Source organism: Tinamus guttatus, unplaced genomic scaffold, assembly GCF_059628265.1.
Source record: "Tinamus guttatus ecotype Peru unplaced genomic scaffold, ASM5962826v1 Tinamus_guttatus_pri_ptg001096l, whole genome shotgun sequence".
NCBI classification, from domain to species: domain Eukaryota; kingdom Metazoa; phylum Chordata; class Aves; order Tinamiformes; family Tinamidae; genus Tinamus; species Tinamus guttatus.
In genome coordinates, this window is record NW_028289630.1 from 199,879 (window position 1) to 224,965 (window position 25,087).

A 25,087-nucleotide genomic window follows, 5' to 3' on the forward strand; every position below is an offset into this window, starting at 1 on the left:
TCAGGAATGAGGAAAGAGATGCAGATCTTAAAAGAAATACAAGATGAGTTATTCCCATTACTACAAAACTGGTATAAAAGAAATCAGAAGGGGTCAGAAATGGATATCGAACCTGGAGATTGGGTGTGGGTAAAAAGGCATAACCCAAAAACATTAGAAAGCAGATGGAAGGGACCTTATGTAGTAATTTTAGTAACACCCACTGCCGTTAAGGTCGATGGAATAGGACATTGGATTCACCATTCCCACGTCCGGAAGCTAAACAAAGAAGAGCGGAAGAAAGCAGAGGAGTGGGAGGTCCGAAGGAATAGTAACAATCCTCTGAAATTGAAATTAATTAGGAAAAATGTACAGTAACACAATTTGGGTAATTATGGTCCTGCTAATTATGATTCTGAGGTGTTCTAATGGGATATACAACATAGAAGAGAGAAGTAATATGTGGGTGACTTGGGCAAATAACACAGGGAATCAGGAATTCTGCCTGTCCCTCACCACCGCTAGTAATCCATTCAGAACCTGCTTGTTTGGGAAGCCGGGATTTGATGACAACAGTTTTAAAAAGGTATCTACGGGAAACTGCTCAGGGGTAGTAAGTGCCTCGGAATGTGCCGTAAGGCTAATTAAGGGATTAAATATCTCATTGCCTTGGGACCCCCAAGAGCTCAATTTGATGGGGGCACAAGCAATTGGAAATAGTTCCAATAATTGGACCCAAACGTGTTTTATGTTTGGGGACAAGTTTTTTGGAGAAAAGGGAGGAGTGAGACTCCTGGCACAATGGAACATTATAATTAAAGGAGGCCCTAGGCCCCAATGGTGGAATGCTTCGGGTTGGACTGATGTATCTCCCGACCCAATATTCGACTGGCGTAAGACCATAGGAGGAGATGGAACCTTCGGTCCCATATATGCAAACGGGACATTCTGTGGGATAAATGGGACAGTCGATGGGTTACAAGAACGGTACCCTGCAGGATTACCCTTAGGAGCATATGGGGGGGATCCATCAGGACAGGTACATAATAGGACAGATTTACTATGGAATAATGATACCGCTAAGGCCTTGCCAGATGGAGTGTTTCTAATTTGTGGGGATAGAGCATGGCAGGGAATACCTAAGAATGCCTATGGGGGACCGTGTTATTTAGGGCAACTGGCAATGATAGCCCCGTCTAAAGCTAAGTTGTTAACTATGAAGCAGGAACAAAGAAGGCAAAAGCGTTCCCTTGGTTTAACACCGGAATGTGATGATAATGTACAATTAATATCTGTAACCGCGCGGGTCGCCTTAGCTATCTTTGTGCCAGGAGCTGCAGCAGGAAATGCATTAAGGGAGCTTTCGAAGTTAGCCTGTTGGAGTGAGAAGCAAGCAAATGCGACAACCGAGGTATTGGAACAACTCCTGCTCGATCAGAACAGCCTGCGACACGCACTACTACAGGACAGAGCGGCTATAGACTTCTTGCTCCTCGCCCATGGACAGGGATGTGAGGAGTTTGAAGGACTATGTTGTTTTAACCTGTCGGACCATAGCCAATCGATTCAACAACAATTGCGCTGGCTCAAGGAACACACTCAGAAGATAACACAGGAAGAAGGACTGATGGACGGATGGCTAGAGTCATTGTTTGGAGGGTTACCTGGGTGGATATCAGGACTGATAAAAGAAGGATTACGCGTATTTGTAATTTTGTTATTACTGTTACTGTGTATCTGTATAATGTGGAAATGTGTAATGGGGGTAATGGAAAAAGCTACAAATCGAGTTAATTCTATGCACATAATGTTCATGCGACAAACTCAGAAAGATCGAGAAAGGATTCTCTGATATTAGCAAAAGAAAAAGGGGGGAATGTAGGGTGCATTAGCAGGGAAGGTAGGGGTTAAATAGCTAATGTAGAATAAGCTGAGTCTTAGAGCACAAGGACCCATGATAACTGGCAGAGTCCGGATGTCTTGCTCATGGCAGGGGCAGAACCCTTGATAGATGGCAGGGTCAGGATGCCCTGCTCATGGCAAGGTCTGGACCCTTGATAGGTGGCGGGGTTAGGGTGCCCTGCCCTCAATCAGGATGATAGGGGGGCTGCTTATCCAGATGTTTTAATTCAGCAAAATAGATAACATTAACAAGAATGCAAAACAGGAAAACGGGAGGGGGAACACTCTTGGGTAAGAACGGTATAAAAGAGGGACGCTCGAAGTGGTCGAGGTCCGTGGTGTGACCCCTGCGTGGGAAAGCCCGGACCCCAGCTAGCTGGTAATACTTATTATCTTTCTTCTATTAATAAAAGACAATATATCTATGGTGGTTGTCTCTCTCTCCCTGTCAATTCGGATACCGGACCTAACAGTTGTAGATAGAGCAAATCAGGAGGTTGTCCACAGTTTCAAGTCACAGAGTGTTTCAGCTTGAGCAATTTCAGAAACTGGCAAAATTAAGGAAAAAGTACCTAATAGGTGAAAACAGGCCTGGACTGCTTTTGAAATGCGCAGGGGAAATGGATCAGTGGAGCTGATGATGTTAGTTTAACCTTTGTAAATACATGTACAGTGTACCTCCTACCTCACAGAGTGCTGACTTAAAAGCAACAAATGAACAAGAACTGTAGAAGTAAATGAAACAAACTGACTGCCATAAGTAGGAGGAAAGGACAGTTCAATGATTTTGATGTTATTTCATACTTTTTTATTGATTTAGGGGGCTTATTCATGGCAGTTGTGGTTAAGTAAGAGGGTGAAGGACTTTGAAATAAGGAAGAGTAGTAGATGAGAGAGGAGGACTGTGCAAAGGGTCCATGCTTGACCAAGGGGTCTCTGCTTTGGATTTGCTGGAGACCTTCAGGGAAATGTGGCCCTTGTGGAGCCAGGGTCCCAAAAGATGATCAGATCCTGAGTGATCCTTCTCCCAAGATCCTTATTTCCCTGAGGAAATCAGGCCATCCTAGGAAGGGCCACCCACCAGCACGTCCATCTGTCTCTGAAAGCTCGCAGGTCTGGCCTTCCCAAGCCCTTCTCAGCTGATAGCTGTGACAGCATTTCTACATGCTTTGAACACTAGCCCCTAACAATTGATTACAAGTCACAAGAGCTAAAAATCATCTTTGAGAGGACAGCTCTCCTGACCTACCTATGGCTTTCCTAAAGAGAAAAAAAAAATGATGATGATACCATTGGAGAGGAGTGGTTGCCTAGAGCTATATGCCTTAGTCCTACAGACCAAATCTGACCAGTCTGGACACCAGAGGACTGGAGAGTAGAAGTTTCATAAAGTGATAGATGTGCCATTCGCAGCCAGAATTACAGCAGGCTGTGATTTTATTTTGAGTGGAATAATGGGCACTTCTGACAGTTTAAAGAAAAAGGCAAGAACAGATGAATGGCAAGAATAGAGTGAAGTGGAAAAAAAATAAATTCCAGCATACCCCATAAAGCATCTGTGGGAGGAGAGGCTGGAGATCTGTATCAGTTGCTTTTATCTTTCTAATTTAATTTTGGACTTGAGTCCCTAGGCAAAAGGAGTATTATACAACAGAGAAATGACATGGTGGGGAAAAGGAAAAGTATCTTTACGTTATCACCGTTGTAAAACGGGAGCGTGTGTAAAAATCCATTCTGCTAGAGTGCAGACTGCTTGAAGCAAGATTTCCTGCCACTGGGGTTCATCTCCCCCCAATGTCCCTCTTTGGTCATATAGCATCAATAAGGCTCAGTGTGGGAGGAAGAGCCACTGCCAAGGTTTCTGAGTTATAAAGAAGTTGCTATATAAAGAAGTAATGTCCACTGGAGTTAGTTTGCCAGTCTGTGTCCTGAGAACTGCTCAGATCCAGTTTCTGACTCAGTGTGGGCAGATTGCCATCAGCTGGGTGATCTCTGCTTTGTCCAGGCTTACAGAACCACTGTGTTTGTGTGTATCTAGACTCCACTTGAAATACAGAGGACCACTCACTATGGGTGAACCCATAGGCCATCCTCACACCCAGTCTGTGCAACCTCTTTGAAGGGTGGATCTTGTTTAAGTGGTGACATCTGTGAGCAAGAGCAAGGCACTTAGCAGAATATTGTGATCTAAAGTAGGTCTGGATGTGGAATACTCAGAAATTCACAACAGGCTGACCAGGAGATAGCAACGTGTAGCAGGTTGAGGGAGCTGATCCTCCCTGTCTGCTCAGCCCTGGTGAGGCCACCTCTGGAGCACTGTGTCCAGGGACATGGCACAAGTCCAGCTGCCGAGAGGATTAAGAGACTGGAGCACCTCTCATGCTGAAAGCTTGAGAGAGAGCCTAGGGAAGACTGAAGGAGGATCATATCAATGTGTATAAGTATCTGAAGGGAGGCTGTAAAGAGTATGGGGCCAGATTCTTTTCAGTAGTGGCCAGTGATAGAACGAGAGGCAACAGGCCCAAACTGCAACACAGGCAGGTCCATCTGAACATGAGAAAAATCTTTTTGACTGTGAGGATAACACAGCATTGGAGCAAGGTGCCTAGAGAGGTTGTAGAGTCTTTTTCTCTGCACATATTCAAACCCCATCTGGACACAGTCCTGTGCAAGTGCTCTAGGTGACCCTGCTTGTGCAGGGGGTTGGTCTAGATGGTCTCCAGAGGTCTCTTCCAACCTCAGCCATTCCACAGTTCTGTGAAATGCTGGGTTTTTCACTAGGTAATGAATTTGCAAGGAGTCAAGATGCTGTGACTGGTGTTGGGGGTTGTTATGTAAAGTTGTTATATCTGTGAAGCAATTTGCCATGTTCAAAGGAAAAAGATGCAGAGCTTGTTTATAACCTTTTCTTTTTTCCCTTTTTTTCTTTTGTAACTTGCAATCATAGGGTACACAGTTGATTTTCAGTGCTGCTAAGGAACTGGAACACTTGTCAAAGTTGAAGGTATTGTTGTGCATGGCTTGTGTTAACATGCTTGTGTGTAAGCATGACAGTATAGTAGTGCATAACATGTCTTGTGCTTCCAGTGGTTTGCGGATATGTTTAATTACAGAGAATGTGTGCTTTGAAATGCTGCTAACATTAATATTGCGCTTAAATTAGCTGTTCAGTTTTCCTCCAGATTTAATCAGATGAGTACTTTATATATTCAGTAGAAATAGCAATCATTTATTTTATATCACTTTAAAATGAAAAAGTAAAGGTCTCAATATCTGGCCAATGCCTCTGCATCCCCTTGTGTAGAAGGGAGTCCCTTGTGTCATCTGTTTGTAGAAGTCATTACTAGTGCTCTTGATAATGAGAAATCAGTAGAAAAGTCTATTTTGCTAGCTATTGATGAGGGAATTAGATGCACTGTTACAAAAATAACTGTTACTTCTGGAGAAGAGCCTGTGTCTGTAAATTCCTACTGTGTGGGCTCTCTTTACAAGCAAGCTAGCGTTCAGCACGAAGGCTGTGTTGACGTGTTTTCACAGTGCGTGACGTGATGGTGCATGACATGAGCATTACTAAGTGCATGCCACCTCATCGTAAGCCAATGAAGCTCTAATTCACTGCTCACGACAGGAATGGTATGAAAATAGTGAGACCTTACAACATCCAAATTGCAGCACGCTGTGGTTCAGATTGTGCTACAAAATACATCTTTTGCAAGAAGAGGTTTAAATTGGAAGAGTCACAAGGCACAAATGATGCTGAAAGGAAGAGCAGGGTGAATGATGTCTAGGAGGATGGTCAGGAAATTTTTCCCATGGCAAAGGGTGTTCTCCTAAGTGATTAGTGCACTTTCAAAATACATCTGTCTTTTCCCATGACATGCTTTTGTCTCATGCACTTATTATAGTTGTCTTTACACTGCTCTCTGTTTCCCTTGTTTGGCAGACACATTTTACACATATATGTTTATGAGCCAACACAGGATGCAATCGTATAAGTAGTACTTACTAGAAATCCTAGTTGTAATCTGAATGTGCAGGTACTTTCATTAGATGTACATTGTTTTCTACAGTTACATTTTAAGACTGTAATAGAACTGTTAACAGCGACAATATAAACACTTCAAGTGTGGCTCTCCAGGGGAATAGGTGTCCCCTCCTGTCCCTTGTGCTGGAGGATTCCCATGCACTTCCCCAGCCAGGCTGGCCTCTCTGCTGAGGTGGTGGCTCCAGAGGAACGTGCCACCTCCAAGTTCCCTGCATTTATAATGCTCCATGTCGCTTCTGCAGAGACTGTGGGGAGAAATGAGGAGAGAGGAGCTTTATAGCCAGACTGGGAGAGCGGGAGCTGGACCACAGTACTCAAATGACCCTCTTTTGCTGGCAGTTTTTTTCCCACATTCGAAAACAATCACGAATACTTGACATTTGGAGGTGGAAGAATCACCCCTGCTCTCTGCACGCTCTTCTAGCATCAGAGAGCTCCGTGAATTTGCTCCATTACTCTTTCCAGGTTACAAGAGTAATGGTTTGTGTACAGATGACTTCAGCTGCTGTAAAATCCCTGGATTCCGGGACGTAGTCAGTGATATTCACTGGTATCTTTTACTTCCTCGGTATTTTCCATTTACTGGGATTTCTGAAAGTAATGAAGATGCCTCTTATCAGGAATGAGCTGGAAGCTTTACCTGTGTCCATTTGCGCTAGTCAGATAAAGGCCATACCTCAGCAACAGAGTCTTCAGCTCACTTTCTGTGAGGCCCATCTGCGGTAACTCTGCATGCATTTTTAGAAATGCACATAATCATGCAAATCAGCCAAGGCTTGGTGAGTGTTCAAGGCTTTATTTGCATATCCACATATATATATATATATATATATATATATATATATATAAATGCAGCAGTGCAGGTGCATGGGATTTTGTATGTGGCAAGCGAACTGTACACAAGCGTGAATGCACTTGGTCACCTGTATTCTGGAGACTTCTACTTCAGGCAGATGGTGTCAACCAGCACTGCATCCAAATGAGATCTCCCAGAAGAATAAAGGTGTTACAGGAGTGTAAATTGTTTGGGTTTGTATAAATGTAGTGGATTTCTTGCCCTTTTGCATAGGCATATACAAGCTAGCAGGGAAAGCAGGAGTGATTAGGAGCCCCTCTCCTGTGCCTTCTACAGCTAAAAATCTGGAAGAATTGCAGCATGCATTTTAAGCCTCTATTTGTTTTAAAACCGGGGGGGAAAGAGCCCTAGTGAGGCAGATAACTCAGCTGAACAATTGAGGCTGACAGACTTGCTGAGCACAGGCTTCAGTCTTGGTGACAAGTGAATTTTGCAATATGTTTTAAAATGCTGGGAAAGCCACTCATGACTCTGCCACTTTGGTGGCATGTATCTGTTTCCTGTTTATTGTCAAACCCTGTCTGCTTGGTTTGCTTAAATAAAACTGGGCTGTTGCTGCTGTCTGCCCTGCGCAGCCAGGAGCTGGAATGAGTGGAGCAGGGAGCAGCCGTCTGTTCTTCCTTGCACTCTTTCTGGAAAAATCATCCAAGATCTAATTGCACTGTTCTTTCCAAGAGCACCTCTGTAGCCTATAAGAATGAATATGTGAGACCAGGAAAAGATTTTGACTTCATCTGCTTGAAGTTACGTAATTATTTATTTCATGGAAGTATTTGTAGCTTGTTCCTGGCTCGCAATCTGGGAAGTGCAGGGTGGTACTTGCTACAGCCCTTTATAGGAACAGTGTGTGGGATGAGCAGAGGGCAGGAGAAGGGCAGTCATGGGCTCCTCGGGGTGTAGGTGTCAGCATTACCAGTCCAGTCACTTGGCTATTTTTACATAAGGTGTTGAAGTAAATGGCACTGTGAGGAAGCAGTGACGCATTGCTCTGCTGTCACAACATGAACACAGTCAGGCTGGGTGACAGCTCAGCTGTGGGGTGAATGAGCTGTTTTTCTGTTTAGGAGAGAAATGCTGACCCTGTTTCTATTGCAGTGTGGGGGATCTGGCTGGCAGACAGAGCAAGTTGTTTCAGCAGACATGAAAGTCGCTCTGCCTGGGGGTCACAGCTACCCTGACTAAATAGTTGTCTCCATGAGCATGGCCTTGGGCTCTGGCCGATTGTGGTGCTTGATCTCAGACTGTCAGACCGAGAAGGAATGGCTTGCCCTCTGTGTACTGAAGTGTGAAGCCACATCATCTTCAATTGAATTACTCCTTGCTCATGCAAAGAGGGAGGAGAGCTGTTGCTCCCCTAAGGAAAGCTTGTCACAGCAGAAGGTCCTGTACAGCCAGCAGAATCGCGTGCAACGAGCTTCCCAGAGCAGGAACAGTAAGAGTGGAAGAAAGAGAAGAGTTAAGGCATGCCTATAGAGCTCAAGAAAGCACAGTGCAAACTTGTCTGAAGCGCTGCTGGCTTGAGCAGCTGCTTCTGTGTATTTGAATACAGCACTGTGTAAAGATACTTGCTAGAGGTCTCTGAGGAGCATGCCAGTTTGCCTAGCACTGTTCCCAGGCTACAGGAAGCCTCATCTCCATCAGGCTGGAGGAGATGGATCCTGATAGATAACAAGTGGAACAAACCTGAATGATGTAGGCTGCAAGACAGTCATCAGGCCCATCAATGAGAAGTGCACTCATGAACTAGCCAGGCATGCTTCACTTGAAGATAATTTAGTGGCTGTTTCCCCTGAAAAGTGTCTCTTATCAGGGGCTATGCCCCATTTATAGTGGCCATAAATAGCCTGTGTCTGATTTTCCTGCTGCTGCTTCACAAATATCTCTGTGCCCGTGCTGCAGCCCTCAAGCAGCTCAGTTAGTCTGGGTCTGTGCAAACCTACTTCCTAAAATGTGCCACTTTTCCCTAAGACCTAGACTCAGCACCAAAGAGCTCAGTGAAACCCCCAAGGATGAAGCATCCTTGTGGCCTGGAAGGTGTATAACAGTGATATGCTCCAACTGCAAGAAAGAGAAGCTTCCCAAAGCTACCTGACTGGGGTGAGTGATGATTGCACATTTGTACATCAGAGCTAGCTAAAACCCCACGCTCTAGTAGAGAATTTCCTGTACTGACATCCGAAACCTGCTTTGTAAATGTTGCAATTGAATAAATCGTGCTGTTTGTGAACTCAACTACTTGTTTGGGGGGAGGCGATCGAACCTACAGTTGACGGACTGTTCGTGAATCCGATACTGCCAGAGTCGAGCTTATAGGTGATTACGCTATTTGGGAACTTGATTCGCTCCTAGGAAGGCGATCGGACCTACGGTCCACAGACTATTTGTGAATCCGATACTGATTTGATATCTCCTTTCCCCCTCCACCACCACTACCACTACGGCTTTCAAACTGCAACATTTTCACACACTGGTCTTGCCCATGCTCACAGCAGCACATCCATGGTCATGCATTCATTTGGTGTGCATCTTCAATGCAACACACAACTACTTTTTTAAGTAGACATTGCAGTGTCTGCATATCACATTGGGGCACTGGAATAATCTGTGCAAGAACATCCCTTGGCAGATCCACAGTACATGAATTCAAGGAGGAATAACTGCTTTGCCTCCCAGCTTCCATGTAGTTGGCTTGTATTGTAGTGTGATTATGTAGAACCTTTTCAACATCTGCCAACTTCAGAGGATAAAATCACAGTGCTGCGTATCAACAAAACCCAGCATACCCAGCCTCTGGTATAAAATAATGTATATACACAAAGCAGAATGTGCATCTTAAATAAGAAGAGATTGTCTCATTCTCTATAGTGTCTTATCCAGCTACTAAAAAATAAATAATTCACATCAGATTGATGGATTTGTTTCCTGTACAGCACACGTGCGCTATCGGATCTGACAAAGACAACATGAAAAACCTTTCGTAATTAATGAGAGAATTGTTGAACACTTGCATATATTGGCACAAGGCAGAAGAGAAAAGGGAACATTACACAGCTCGGCTCAGGTCCCTTCCTCTGTGGAACGAGATTCAGATTTCAACTTCACAAATTCCCTGGCAACTTCATCATTGGTTCTTTGAGAGAGAATCCTCAGGACCGTGAGTCCGGTTTCATCCATGTGAATCCTGCGCCCGAGTGGGCACCAGCAGGCACAGCTTCCTTTGTCCGCTATGTCTCTGAGCTGCATCACTGCTATACCCAGCACTCGATCCTCCCGAGCAAAGCAGTAGTCCTTCACACACACTTGGAGCTCATAGGCATCGGGGCCATCTTCATTCCCCAGTATGCTGAAAAACACACATTGGTTTGTTAATAGCTTCAGCAGAATACACTGATTTCTCTGCAAAAAGGTGTCAGCAGCTGCCTAGAGTTCTAGGTGAGCCACAGAAAACTCCTTTCTGAAAAAAAAAAAAAAAAAAAAAAAACACTACAAAATCCAGCTTTGGGGAAGTGGGTAAGGGGAGGAAGACCACAGTTAGAGAGAGAAGTGAAATACATGGTATATAGGTGTTTTTGCTGTTTCATGGCTGATAAAGACAACCTGGATATTGAAAAAGAAAAAGCCAACAGTGCTTTTCAGCTTGCCTTTGCATGTGCTTTTGTGCTAAACTGTGAAATGAGAGAAGCAGAGAACATTAAAGCCATGCTAATCATATTTTCAAGTCAGATAATTTGAAACATTTCTGCTTGTGCTAAAGATTGCTTCATTTCAGTAATTAATATTTTAATTCAACAATTTCAGTAATTAATATTTTAATTACATGAAGTCTTTGTTAAAGATTCAGACCTTCCAACAATGCAAGAGCTAATAAAATTAAACCACCAATCTTTCTGATACCTCTAAAGAGAAAAAGGCATGAAAACCTCTTCAGTTAAGGAAACCTGTCAGAAGCAATAAAAAATTATATGGATAGTTCCTCTCTTTCAATATGTTTATAATCTTTTGCTGGTCATTGCTACTCCTCTCATTCTTACTGTACAGTTAGGAGAACACTGGTCTGTAGCTCCTTTTGTTGAGTCTTCCAAGAAGGAAGATAACTTGTAAGAATGAAAGCCAAATAAGAAGAGGTCAATATTCAGTGTTTAGAAAGGCTGTAATTGTAGCCACATAAACACTACTAAATCTAAGGGCTGTATCCTTGGAAATAGACTCAGAAAGCATGTCCTGCAGGTCAAATCAAGACAGAAACAAATATTTAGTTTATAAAAACAAATCCAAAATACACAATGAACTTTTAGCCTCAGCCCTACAAACAAAAGATATCAAGTTCATTAAAATGATGGAGCACAGTGAAATATGTTGATAGGATACCCAATGTGTTTCAGAAAGTAGCCAAAGGACGCTGCTGACAGCATCTCATTCACAGCAAAAACTCCCATATTCTAGATTTTCTGGACAGGACACCAAATGTGGGGCCAAGCTGCTGGCTTGAGTAGCCCTTTCGGTGCTGGCCAAGCTGTTTCCTGAACTGGAGGGTCCTATGTGTGCTCAGCATCTGCACCTTCCAGGTCAGATCTTTAGGCTATTTTTCATACTTACAAGTGGAAAGTTTCATTGTATTTGGGAGCCCAGTTGCTACTCTTGGACTTGGTTGTAAACTTCCTCTTCTTGTCACTCTGATGGGGCCCAATCATGGTAATTTCAACAAATGGACGGAACATGCCGAATGTTTGCCACTTCAGGTCGTTGGCTGCCACAACTGGAAGACAGAGTCAGAGCCTGCTTTCCAATAAAAGCTCATTTGTCCCTGTCACTCTGGGCGCCTTCCCAGCTCCCATCAACTCACAATTCCCTGATCCAGAGGACAAAGTTCACTCTAAAACACGCAAGGGTCCCGATACACATGGGCAGGGCTGTCTTGGATTACGACAGGCTTTTTTGCTCCTGTTTATAGCTCCTCAAAGAGAATTTTACTTGAGACAGAAATTGACTTTTGCTATGTGTAGATTCAAAAAATTAGTCGGAGAAACAGGCATTTGTGCAACTCCATGCAGGTTGCCCTGCTAGTTCTGTGCTTGACGCTAGATCAGCTGCACAATGAGGAAAAAAATAAGGCACTTGGGGCTTGATATAGAAGTCTGTTAAAAGGCAAAATGATATTGCAGGTAAGACCAGCAAAGCATATATTCTGTGGGTTCTTCCAGAAAGCTTTGGAAAACCCCAAATTATTAGCTCTTTATTCCTCATCCACTCCCAGGTTATTGCAGGGGAAGACTGAAGTGCAGGGAGTATCTATGAAAGCCACTTTTTACATTACAGTTTAGATTTACCCTGGAGAAGAGAGCCTTGAAGAGCTGTTTATATATATTTTTAGCAAAAGTTAAGCAAGCTAAGTAGGCTATAGGCAAGCAAGGGAGACCAAAGAGGAAGAGGAAGCCTGGGATAAATCACTGCGCTTAGGCTATTTTCAGGGACCAGTTTGGCCTTCAAGACATAGAGCAGCTTCTGAACTCCTAGTATCTCTGCAATCTCATGACTCATGCTGAGCTATTTTGCAAGTCTTTTCTGTCTTGCTGCCCTGTGCTTTGCAGCACATGCTCAGCTCTGGGGCCTGGTGAGGGCTGCCATCTGATTTTTGCTTACTTCCTATATTGCTGCCAATAAACAACAGGACAGTACATTGCCATGTCACTGCCTGGGCTGGGCAAGCTCAGTTGTTTCTCTACATGTTCCTGTTGTGAAATAGGATAGACAATTCTAAATTTTCATTGCATGGTTTAGCCCCAAAGTATAACGACTTCCAAGACTGGAAATCTGCCTTGATACAACCACAGATGCTGAGTAGTAATGCAGGCTTTCTCATACCTTTCACGGTGACCTTGTGTTCCCCAATTCCTGGATGTGAATACAAGTCGATCTGTATAGATACTTCACTCACAGGATCATCCACACCAGATCCTTTTGGAAGAAAATCTACACCCAAAAATACACACAGATTAGGTTTTTCTTGGCACCTCCTTTGGTTTATGGTCTCAGCAAGACAGTATCCTTTCCACAGTGCACCTTCCATAGCCAGCTTTTCAGTTAAAACTGATAATATTAAGGCAAACTAACATCAGGCTCGCATGCCCAATCTGCATGAAACAATAAAAATCACATCCTGGTGAGAATACTAGGAAGAAAAAAAATAAAGGAGTCCTAAAATTCAATGACGGGCCCAGAAAACAAGGATTGTTTTTGAAGTTCCTCTCAAGCTGTTGAATATACATGCAGGCATTCCAGCGCTGGGCAGCAGCATTCCTCTAATCTCATGGAACCGTGTGCTTGGTGATGGTGGGGAAAACACAGAGGAAGGTGTATAACAGTGATATGCTCCAACTGCAAGAAAGAGAAGCTTCCCAAAGCTACCTGACTTTGATAATTAGAGGTGGTGAATCTTAATGGGAATGTCTTTTTCTCTTCACAAAGGTATTTTCTGGAGCATGTTGTTTGTCTGATTTTTCCCATTACACTAATGATATGATGAAGTAGTGATCTTTGTAGATGGAGGATTTAAATCTGCAAAAACATGAAACAATTTTGTCTATTTTGTGGTTCACAGAATCTGTTGCTTTAGGTGGTACTCTGAGGGCTCTGTTGTGGCTCTTCTTGTATGACAGGAATAGCAGACAGGCGCCTCTCTGGGTTTCCTGAGTGACAAACTGTGATTTAAAAATGTCATTTGTTATATCTGTCCAGTTCTTTCTGTATTTTTCTCTTTGCCTACAAGAAGCAGAGGAATTGTTTGTTTTCCAGTTCAGCTGTAATAGGTGATGGCTCTGAAAGATTCTTAAGTGTTCCTTAAACAGCTGAATTAACACTATGGCCCCATAGCCACAGCATGAATCCAGAGAAAGATATGACGCTGGCAACAGCATAAAGATATCACATGTAATTGTTTGCAGGATCATATGGTGAGAGAAGAAAGTAGAAGTCTCACTCCAAAGCAGTGTGCTGTTTTGGATCTTGCACTGGATACTATCAAAGTAAGTAAGTGGTTCACTTCTGTCTCTGTCCTTCCCTTGCTTCATCCTCAAATACTGGTTGGGAGGATAGTGCCTGTCCCAGTTCAGGAAATGCCAGCAATTTGTTGCTGCTGTTACAGCAATAAAGGCACCAAGTGAGTCATATTGCCACATTTGTGTAAACTTGAACGGGCTCAAGTAACTGGCGCATGTTTGGAGCTGGTATATTTATATTTAAGAGTCTGGGGAGAAGAAAGCCATGAGTGAGCAGTATTAGCTGATCTCAGATAGAGATTTCCAGTGCAGAAGCTATTTTTTTGTCATTTTTTGCTCTTCCATTCCATCTGCAAAGCATCACAGTAAGTGAAGATTGCAGTTCTTCTTTAACCTTCTTCCTTTTTTTGTGTGTGTTTGTTTTGTTTGTTTGTTTTTAACTCTTAGCAATATTTCCATGCTGGTGGGAATGGTCTGAAGAAAACCTTCCTGGAGAAAAGTCCAGACCTGCAGTCCCTTTGGTACACGCTCTCTCTCTACACGCAGACCACAGACACCCTCATCAAAACTTTTGTCCAGACGCAGACAGCTCAGGGTAAGATTCTCTCTCTGTTGTTGGTAAAGTTGAATGGAGCTAACTGTTCATAATTGCTCTGTCTTGTTCTGCCACGTTGCAAAGTGCTTTTGGCAGGAGCGTTTCTAGAAACGTGACAGTTGAGAGCTTTTGAAACTGGGAAGGAGGAAAAAGGGATTATTTCCTGCTCACCATTTACATTTTGAGAGCATGGAAGTATATGAAGTATAAATCCTGAGGGTTGTGTGTTCTTTTTTCCTCAGTTCTCATTTAAGTCACATTTCATGAGTTAATGTGGGTGACTTAGACATTTGGAGTTACTGTGCTTAGACTTGTACAGTGGGAGACAATTTTGGCAAAACCCCGCTGCAGAAGGTGATTGGTGCCAATGTCACAGGCCAGTTTCCAGCTGTTCATGCAGGTCTGACTAATGCTGATTGACAGCAATGCTGTGAGTCGCAGGGCTACATGCTGCCTTTAAAGGGAGCAGTCTTCAGAGAGTGTAATCAAGTACTGTTTTGTGTGCAGCCAATATAGGATACTAGCTAAATGATTCTAAATGTTAAGTATTGAAAGAAAATATTCACTACGGCAACATTTTATAAGCTGCTGGGATGGGTTGCTGGAGTTGTTTGGTAGCTCTCTGGGAAGTGAGGATGCTGTTTCACTGATCTGGAAATGGTAAATAGTTAATTGTCTCTATCTTTCATTACTTTCATGGAAACATCTCTGGATTCTTGCACAGAATAATTTCTGTTGTAGTCAGGAACCTTCATTGGCAGACTTTTAATCTTGCTGGTCTCAGGAGAGGATGCTAATGTTGTTATAGGTTAGGTAGAAAACAGAAACTGATGTTTTAAGATTTCAGGCTGTTTAAGTCTTGGGGCTGGGCAATGGAGCAGCTACAGCAAAAGTCTTAAGACACCATGGGCGCGTGTTTCTGCCACCTTTTTGCTTGGAGTCCTGTTTCTCTCAGTCCTTCCAAATGCTCAGCAGCTGGTGGCTTCCCAGGCCATGCTAACTTGGTGTAGTGCCACACCGAGCACTGGGGACAAGCGGAAAGCCCTCCTTAGCTACCCTGCTTTTGGTGTGTGAATGATATACTTCAAGCTCCTTATTGTGAAGTTCAATCAATTACATCAGCTCTTTCACTTCATAATATGTTTTAGCCTCAAAATTGACAACATAGTCCTTTTCTCCATAGGTATCCAATTATTCTGTATCCCAATTAGAACTGCATCACTAATCGTTAACCTGAGCTCAAGCAGTTATTAAAGGGAAAGTTAAATAAGTCTGCTTATCAAAGAACTTAATTTTCATTTTGTTAAGCAGTCCTGTTCTTTAGTTTACATGAGATCTTGATTTTTCTAACTAGATAAATATCCTTTCCTATACTGCGTAGTGATTCCAATTAAAAGTGGAAAAGTTGACTGCATCCTGATACAAGAATTTTAAGGATAATGTAATCTTCTGTTGTAACGCTACCTTTTCCTCTGTGAAACTACATCTCCTTTTCTTCTGGCTAATTGATGGAGGGAGGTAAGCACGCACTGTGCTCTGCTGGGACTTACAGCCATAGGACTAATCTCTCAAATTCAGGTACCATCCCTTTAGTCAGGTGTTTATACCTGGTATGTTTCAACCTAAGGAAAAAAATATCATGCTGCTAAAGACAAACATAGATTAGTCCCCAAAGGCCTCAGAATTCCTATTATTTTCTCCAGTGTTTGGGGAATACCAGTGTCAAGTATTCACACACCAAAAGCAGGGTAGCTAAGGAGGGCTTTCCGCTTGTCCCCAGTGCTCGGTGTGGCACTACACCAAGTTAGCATGGCCTGGGAAGCCACCAGCTGCTGAGCATTTGGAAGGACTGAGAGAAACAGGACTCCAAGCAAAAAGGTGGCAGAAACACGCGCCCATGGTGTCTTAAGACTTTTGCTGTAGCTGCTCCATTGCCCAGCCCCAAGACTTAAACAGCCTGAAATCTTAAAACATCAGTTTCTGTTTTCTACCTAACCTATAACAACATTAGCATCCTCTCCTGAGACCAGCAAGATTAAAAGTCTGCCAATGAAGGTTCCTGACTACAACAGAAATTATTCTGTGCAAGAATCCAGAGATGTTTCCATGAAAGTAATGAAAGATAGAGACAATTAACTATTTACCATTTCCAGATCAGTGAAACAGCATCCTCACTTCCCAGAGAGCTACCAAACAACTCCAGCAACCCATCCCAGCAGCTTATAAAATGTTGCCGTAGTGAATATTTTCTTTCAATACTTAACATTTAGAATCATTTAGCTAGTATCCTATATTGGCTGCACACAAAACAGTACTTGATTACACTCTCTGAAGACTGCTCCCTTTAAAGGCAGCATGTAGCCCTGCGACTCACAGCATTGCTGTCAATCAGCATTAGTCAGACCTGCATGAACAGCTGGAAACTGGCCTGTGACATTGGCACCAATCACCTTCTGCAGCGGGGTTTTGCCAAAATTGTCTCCCACTGTACAAGTCTAAGCACAGTAACTCCAAATGTCTAAGTCACCCACATTAACTCATGAAATGTGACTTAAATGAGAACTGAGGAAAAAAGAACACACAACCCTCAGGATTTATACTTCATATACTTCCATGCTCTCAAAATGTAAATGGTGAGCAGGAAATAATCCCTTTTTCCTCCTTCCCAGTTTCAAAAGCTCTCAACTGTCACGTTTCTAGAAACGCTCCTGCCAAAAGCACTTTGCAACGTGGCAGAACAAGACAGAGCAATTATGAACAGTTAGCTCCATTCAACTTTACCAACAACAGAGAGAGAATCTTACCCTGAGCTGTCTGCGTCTGGACAAAAGTTTTGATGAGGGTGTCTGTGGTCTGCGTGTAGAGAGAGAGCGTGTACCAAAGGGACTGCAGGTCTGGACTTTTCTCCAGGAAGGTTTTCTTCAGACCATTCCCACCAGCATGGAAATATTGCTAAGAGTTAAAAACAAACAAACAAAACAAACACACACAAAAAAAGGAAGAAGGTTAAAGAAGAACTGCAATCTTCACTTACTGTGATGCTTTGCAGATGGAATGGAAGAGCAAAAAATGACAAAAAAATAGCTTCTGCACTGGAAATCTCTATCTGAGATCAGCTAATACTGCTCACTCATGGCTTTCTTCTCCCCAGACTCTTAAATATAAATATACCAGCTCCAAACATGCGCCAGTTACTTGAGCCCGTTCAAGTTTACACAAATGTGGCAATATGACTCACTTGGTGCCTTTATTGCTGTAACAGCAGCAACAAATTGCTGGCATTTCCTGAACTGGGACAGGCACTATCCTCCCAACCAGTATTTGAGGATGAAGCAAGGGAAGGACAGAGACAGAAGTGAACCACTTACTTACTTTGATAGTATCCAGTGCAAGATCCAAAACAGCACACTGCTTTGGAGTGAGACTTCTACTTTCTTCTCTCACCATATGATCCTGCAAACAATTACATGTGATATCTTTATGCTGTTGCCAGCGTCATATCTTTCTCTGGATTCATGCTGTGGCTATGGGGCCATAGTGTTAATTCAGCTGTTTAAGGAACACTTAAGAATCTTTCAGAGCCATCACCTATTACAGCTGAACTGGAAAACAAACAATTCCTCTGCTTCTTGTAGGCAAAGAGAAAAATACAGAAAGAACTGGACAGATATAACAAATGACATTTTTAAATCACAGTTTGTCACTCAGGAAACCCAGAGAGGCGCCTGTCTGCTATTCCTGTCATACAAGAAGAGCCACAACAGAGCCCTCAGAGTACCACCTAAAGCAACAGATTCTGTGAACCACAAAATAGACAAAATTGTTTCATGTTTTTGCAGATTTAAATCCTCCATCTACAAAGATCACTACTTCATCATATCATTAGTGTAATGGGAAAAATCAGACAAACAACATGCTCCAGAAAATACCTTTGTGAAGAGAAAAAGACATTCCCATTAAGATTCACCACCTCTAATTATCAAAGTCAGGTAGCTTTGGGAAGCTTCTCTTTCTTGCAGTTGGAGCATATCACTGTTATACACCTTCCTCTGTGTTTTCCCCACCATCACCAAGCACACGGTTCCATGAGATTAGAGGAATGCTGCTGCCCAGCGCTGGAATGCCTGCATGTATATTCAACAGCTTGAGAGGAACTTCAAAAACAATCCTTGTTTTCTGGGCCCGTCATTGAATTTTAGGACTCCTTTATTTTTTTTCTTCCTAGTATTCTCACCAGGATGTGATTTTTATTGTTTCATGCAGATTGGGCATGCGAGCCTGATGTTAGTTTGCCTTAATATTATCAGTTTTAACTGAAAAGCTGGCTATGGAAGGTGCACTGTGGAAAGGATACTGTCTTGCTGAGACCATAAACCAAAGGAGGTGCCAAGAAAAACCTAATCTGTGTGTATTTTTGGGTGTAGATTTTCTTCCAAAAGGATCTGGTGTGGATGATCCTGTGAGTGAAGTATCTATACAGATCGACTTGTATTCACATCCAGGAATTGGGGAACACAAGGTCACCGTGAAAGGTATGAGAAAGCCTGCATTACTACTCAGCATCTGTGGTTGTATCAAGGCAGATTTCCAGTCTTGGAAGTCGTTATACTTTGGGGCTAAACCATGCAATGAAAATTTAGAATTGTCTATCCTATTTCACAACAGGAACATGTAGAGAAACAACTGAGCTTGCCCAGCCCAGGCAGTGACATGGCAATGTACTGTCCTGTTGTTTATTGGCAGCAATATAGGAAGTAAGCAAAAATCAGATGGCAGCCCTCACCAGGCCCCAGAGCTGAGCATGTGCTGCAAAGCACAGGGCAGCAAGACAGAAAAGACTTGCAAAATAGCTCAGCATGAGTCATGAGATTGCAGAGATACTAGGAGTTCAGAAGCTGCTCTATGTCTTGAAGGCCAAACTGGTCCCTGAAAATAGCCTAAGCGCAGTGATTTATCCCAGGCTTCCTCTTCCTCTTTGGTCTCCCTTGCTTGCCTATAGCCTACTTAGCTTGCTTAACTTTCGCTAAAAATATATATAAACAGCTCTTCAAGGCTCTCTTCTCCAGGGTAAATCTAAACTGTAATGTAAAAAGTGGCTTTCATAGATACTTCCTGCACTTCAGTCTTCCCCTGCAATAACCTGGGAGTGGATGAGGAATAAAGAGCTAATAATTTGGGGTTTTCCAAAGCTTTCTGGAAGAACCCACAGAATATATGCTTTGCTGGTCTTACCTGCAATATCATTTTGCCTTTTAACAGACTTCTATATCAAGCCCCAAGTGCCTTATTTTTTTCCTCATTGTGCAGCTGATCTAGCGTCAAGCACAGAACTAGCAGGGCAACCTGCATGGAGTTGCACAAATGCCTGTTTCTCCGACTAATTTTTTGAATCTACACATAGCAAAAGCCAATTTCTGTCTCAAGTAAAATTCTCTTTGAGGAGCTATAAACAGGAGCAAAAAAGCCTGTCGTAATCCAAGACAGCCCTGCCCATGTGTATCGGGACCCTTGCGTGTTTTAGAGTGAACTTTGTCCTCTGGATCAGGGAATTGTGAGTTGATGGGAGCTGGGAAGGCGCCCAGAGTGACAGGGACAAATGAGCTTTTATTGGAAAGCAGGCTCTGACTCTGTCTTCCAGTTGTGGCAGCCAACGACCTGAAGTGGCAAACATTCGGCATGTTCCGTCCATTTGTTGAAATTACCATGATTGGGCCCCATCAGAGTGACAAGAAGAGGAAGTTTACAACCAAGTCCAAGAGTAGCAACTGGGCTCCCAAATACAATGAAACTTTCCACTTGTAAGTATGAAAAATAGCCTAAAGATCTGACCTGGAAGGTGCAGATGCTGAGCACACATAGGACCCTCCAGTTCAGGAAACAGCTTGGCCAGCACCGAAAGGGCTACTCAAGCCAGCAGCTTGGCCCCACATTTGGTGTCCTGTCCAGAAAATCTAGAATATGGGAGTTTTTGCTGTGAATGAGATGCTGTCAGCAGCGTCCTTTGGCTACTTTCTGAAACACATTGGGTATCCTATCAACATATTTCACTGTGCTCCATCATTTTAATGAACTTGATATCTTTTGTTTGTAGGGCTGAGGCTAAAAGTTCATTGTGTATTTTGGATTTGTTTTTATAAACTAAATATTTGTTTCTGTCTTGATTTGACCTGCAGGACATGCTTTCTGAGTCTATTTCCAAGGATACAGCCCTTAGATTTAGTAGTGTTTATGTGGCTACAATTACAGCCTTTCTAAACACTGAATATTGACCTCTTCTTATTTGGCTTTCATTCTTACAAGTTATCTTCCTTCTTGGAAGACTCAACAAAAGGAGCTACAGACCAGTGTTCTCCTAACTGTACAGTAAGAATGAGAGGAGTAGCAATGACCAGCAAAAGATTATAAACATATTGAAAGAGAGGAACTATCCATATAATTTTTTATTGCTTCTGACAGGTTTCCTTAACTGAAGAGGTTTTCATGCCTTTTTCTCTTTAGAGGTATCAGAAAGATTGGTGGTTTAATTTTATTAGCTCTTGCATTGTTGGAAGGTCTGAATCTTTAACAAAGACTTCATGTAATTAAAATATTAATTACTGAAATTGTTGAATTAAAATATTAATTACTGAAATGAAGCAATCTTTAGCACAAGCAGAAATGTTTCAAATTATCTGACTTGAAAATATGATTAGCATGGCTTTAATGTTCTCTGCTTCTCTCATTTCACAGTTTAGCACAAAAGCACATGCAAAGGCAAGCTGAAAAGCACTGTTGGCTTTTTCTTTTTCAATATCCAGGTTGTCTTTATCAGCCATGAAACAGCAAAAACACCTATATACCATGTATTTCACTTCTCTCTCTAACTGTGGTCTTCCTCCCCTTACCCACTTCCCCAAAGCTGGATTTTGTAGTGGTTTTTTTTTTTTTTTTTTTTTTTTCAGAAAGGAGTTTTCTGTGGCTCACCTAGAACTCTAGGCAGCTGCTGACACCTTTTTGCAGAGAAATCAGTGTATTCTGCTGAAGCTATTAACAAACCAATGTGTGTTTTTCAGCATACTGGGGAATGAAGATGGCCCCGATGCCTATGAGCTCCAAGTGTGTGTGAAGGACTACTGCTTTGCTCGGGAGGATCGAGTGCTGGGTATAGCAGTGATGCAGCTCAGAGACATAGCGGACAAAGGAAGCTGTGCCTGCTGGTGCCCACTCGGGCGCAGGATTCACATGGATGAAACCGGACTCACGGTCCTGAGGATTCTCTCTCAAAGAACCAATGATGAAGTTGCCAGGGAATTTGTGAAGTTGAAATCTGAATCTCGTTCCACAGAGGAAGGGACCTGAGCCGAGCTGTGTAATGTTCCCTTTTCTCTTCTGCCTTGTGCCAATATATGCAAGTGTTCAACAATTCTCTCATTAATTACGAAAGGTTTTTCATGTTGTCTTTGTCAGATCCGATAGCGCACGTGTGCTGTACAGGAAACAAATCCATCAATCTGATGTGAATTATTTATTTTTTAGTAGCTGGATAAGACACTATAGAGAATGAGACAATCTCTTCTTATTTAAGATGCACATTCTGCTTTGTGTATATACATTATTTTATACCAGAGGCTGGGTATGCTGGGTTTTGTTGATACGCAGCACTGTGATTTTATCCTCTGAAGTTGGCAGATGTTGAAAAGGTTCTACATAATCACACTACAATACAAGCCAACTACATGGAAGCTGGGAGGCAAAGCAGTTATTCCTCCTTGAATTCATGTACTGTGGATCTGCCAAGGGATGTTCTTGCACAGATTATTCCAGTGCCCCAATGTGATATGCAGACACTGCAATGTCTACTTAAAAAAGTAGTTGTGTGTTGCATTGAAGATGCACACCAAATGAATGCATGACCATGGATGTGCTGCTGTGAGCATGGGCAAGACCAGTGTGTGAAAATGTTGCAGTTTGAAAGCCGTAGTGGTAGTGGTGGTGGAGGGGGAAAGGAGATATCAAATCAGTATCGGATTCACAAATAGTCTGTGGACCGTAGGTCCGATCGCCTTCCTAGGAGCGAATCAAGTTCCCAAATAGCGTAATCACCTATAAGCTCGACTCTGGCAGTATCGGATTCACGAACAGTCCGTCAACTGTAGGTTCGATCGCCTCCCCCCAAACAAGTAGTTGAGTTCACAAACAGCACGATTTATTCAATTGCAACATTTACAAAGCAGGTTTCGGATGTCAGTACAGGAAATTCTCTACTAGAGCGTGGGGTTTTAGCTAGCTCTGATGTACAAATGTGCAATCATCACTCACCCCAGTCAGGTAGCTTTGGGAAGCTTCTCTTTCTTGCAGTTGGAGCATATCACTGTTATACACCTTCCAGGCCACAAGGATGCTTCATCCTTGGGGGTTTCACTGAGCTCTTTGGTGCTGAGTCTAGGTCTTAGGGAAAAGTGGCACATTTTAGGAAGTAGGTTTGCACAGACCCAGACTAACTGAGCTGCTTGAGGGCTGCAGCACGGGCACAGAGATATTTGTGAAGCAGCAGCAGGAAAATCAGACACAGGCTATTTATGGCCACTATAAATGGGGCATAGCCCCTGATAAGAGACACTTTTCAGGGGAAACAGCCACTAAATTATCTTCAAGTGAAGCATGCCTGGCTAGTTCATGAGTGCACTTCTCATTGATGGGCCTGATGACTGTCTTGCAGCCTACATCATTCAGGTTTGTTCCACTTGTTATCTATCAGGATCCATCTCCTCCAGCCTGATGGAGATGAGGCTTCCTGTAGCCTGGGAACAGTGCTAGGCAAACTGGCATGCTCCTCAGAGACCTCTAGCAAGTATCTTTACACAGTGCTGTATTCAAATACACAGAAGCAGCTGCTCAAGCCAGCAGCGCTTCAGACAAGTTTGCACTGTGCTTTCTTGAGCTCTATAGGCATGCCTTAACTCTTCTCTTTCTTCCACTCTTACTGTTCCTGCTCTGGGAAGCTCGTTGCACGCGATTCTGCTGGCTGTACAGGACCTTCTGCTGTGACAAGCTTTCCTTAGGGGAGCAACAGCTCTCCTCCCTCTTTGCATGAGCAAGGAGTAATTCAATTGAAGATGATGTGGCTTCACACTTCAGTACACAGAGGGCAAGCCATTCCTTCTCGGTCTGACAGTCTGAGATCAAGCACCACAATCGGCCAGAGCCCAAGGCCATGCTCATGGAGACAACTATTTAGTCAGGGTAGCTGTGACCCCCAGGCAGAGCGACTTTCATGTCTGCTGAAACAACTTGCTCTGTCTGCCAGCCAGATCCCCCACACTGCAATAGAAACAGGGTCAGCATTTCTCTCCTAAACAGAAAAACAGCTCATTCACCCCACAGCTGAGCTGTCACCCAGCCTGACTGTGTTCATGTTGTGACAGCAGAGCAATGCGTCACTGCTTCCTCACAGTGCCATTTACTTCAACACCTTATGTAAAAATAGCCAAGTGACTGGACTGGTAATGCTGACACCTACACCCCGAGGAGCCCATGACTGCCCTTCTCCTGCCCTCTGCTCATCCCACACACTGTTCCTATAAAGGGCTGTAGCAAGTACCACCCTGCACTTCCCAGATTGCGAGCCAGGAACAAGCTACAAATACTTCCATGAAATAAATAATTACGTAACTTCAAGCAGATGAAGTCAAAATCTTTTCCTGGTCTCACATATTCATTCTTATAGGCTACAGAGGTGCTCTTGGAAAGAACAGTGCAATTAGATCTTGGATGATTTTTCCAGAAAGAGTGCAAGGAAGAACAGACGGCTGCTCCCTGCTCCACTCATTCCAGCTCCTGGCTGCGCAGGGCAGACAGCAGCAACAGCCCAGTTTTATTTAAGCAAACCAAGCAGACAGGGTTTGACAATAAACAGGAAACAGATACATGCCACCAAAGTGGCAGAGTCATGAGTGGCTTTCCCAGCATTTTAAAACATATTGCAAAATTCACTTGTCACCAAGACTGAAGCCTGTGCTCAGCAAGTCTGTCAGCCTCAATTGTTCAGCTGAGTTATCTGCCTCACTAGGGCTCTTTCCCCCCCGGTTTTAAAACAAATAGAGGCTTAAAATGCATGCTGCAATTCTTCCAGATTTTTAGCTGTAGAAGGCACAGGAGAGGGGCTCCTAATCACTCCTGCTTTCCCTGCTAGCTTGTATATGCCTATGCAAAAGGGCAAGAAATCCACTACATTTATACAAACCCAAACAATTTACACTCCTGTAACACCTTTATTCTTCTGGGAGATCTCATTTGGATGCAGTGCTGGTTGACACCATCTGCCTGAAGTAGAAGTCTCCAGAATACAGGTGACCAAGTGCATTCACGCTTGTGTACAGTTCGCTTGCCACATACAAAATCCCATGCACCTGCACTGCTGCATTTATATATATATATATATATATATATATATATATATATGTGGATATGCAAATAAAGCCTTGAACACTCACCAAGCCTTGGCTGATTTGCATGATTATGTGCATTTCTAAAAATGCATGCAGAGTTACCGCAGATGGGCCTCACAGAAAGTGAGCTGAAGACTCTGTTGCTGAGGTATGGCCTTTATCTGACTAGCGCAAATGGACACAGGTAAAGCTTCCAGCTCATTCCTGATAAGAGGCATCTTCATTACTTTCAGAAATCCCAGTAAATGGAAAATACCGAGGAAGTAAAAGATACCAGTGAATATCACT

General features: G+C 43.1%; 1 protein-coding gene across 1 annotated transcript; it reads left to right on the forward strand.

Moving 5' to 3' along the window:
* The first annotated feature begins 950 nt into the window (after positions 1 to 950).
* LOC104569122 (uncharacterized) lies at positions 951 to 22,034 on the forward strand. Its single transcript, XM_088538608.1, has 6 exons — positions 951 to 966; positions 1,014 to 1,744; positions 14,225 to 14,372; positions 18,812 to 18,904; positions 20,011 to 20,170; positions 21,425 to 22,034. The coding sequence occupies exons 1-6, from the start codon at positions 951 to 953 to the stop codon at positions 21,708 to 21,710; spliced, it is 1,434 nt and encodes a 477-aa protein (XP_088394734.1). The 3' UTR covers positions 21,711 to 22,034.
* Positions 22,035 to 25,087: the final 3,053 nt, after the last annotated feature.

Bases quoted from the DNA above. Each gene is read 5' to 3' on its own strand.
- LOC104569122 (XM_088538608.1), top strand. The intron at 18,905-20,010 runs GTATGAGAAAGC...TCTGTCTTCCAG, and splicing joins ACACAAGGTCACCGTGAAAG to TTGTGGCAGCCAACGACCTG. The intron at 20,171-21,424 runs GTAAGTATGAAA...TGTGTTTTTCAG, and splicing joins TACAATGAAACTTTCCACTT to CATACTGGGGAATGAAGATG.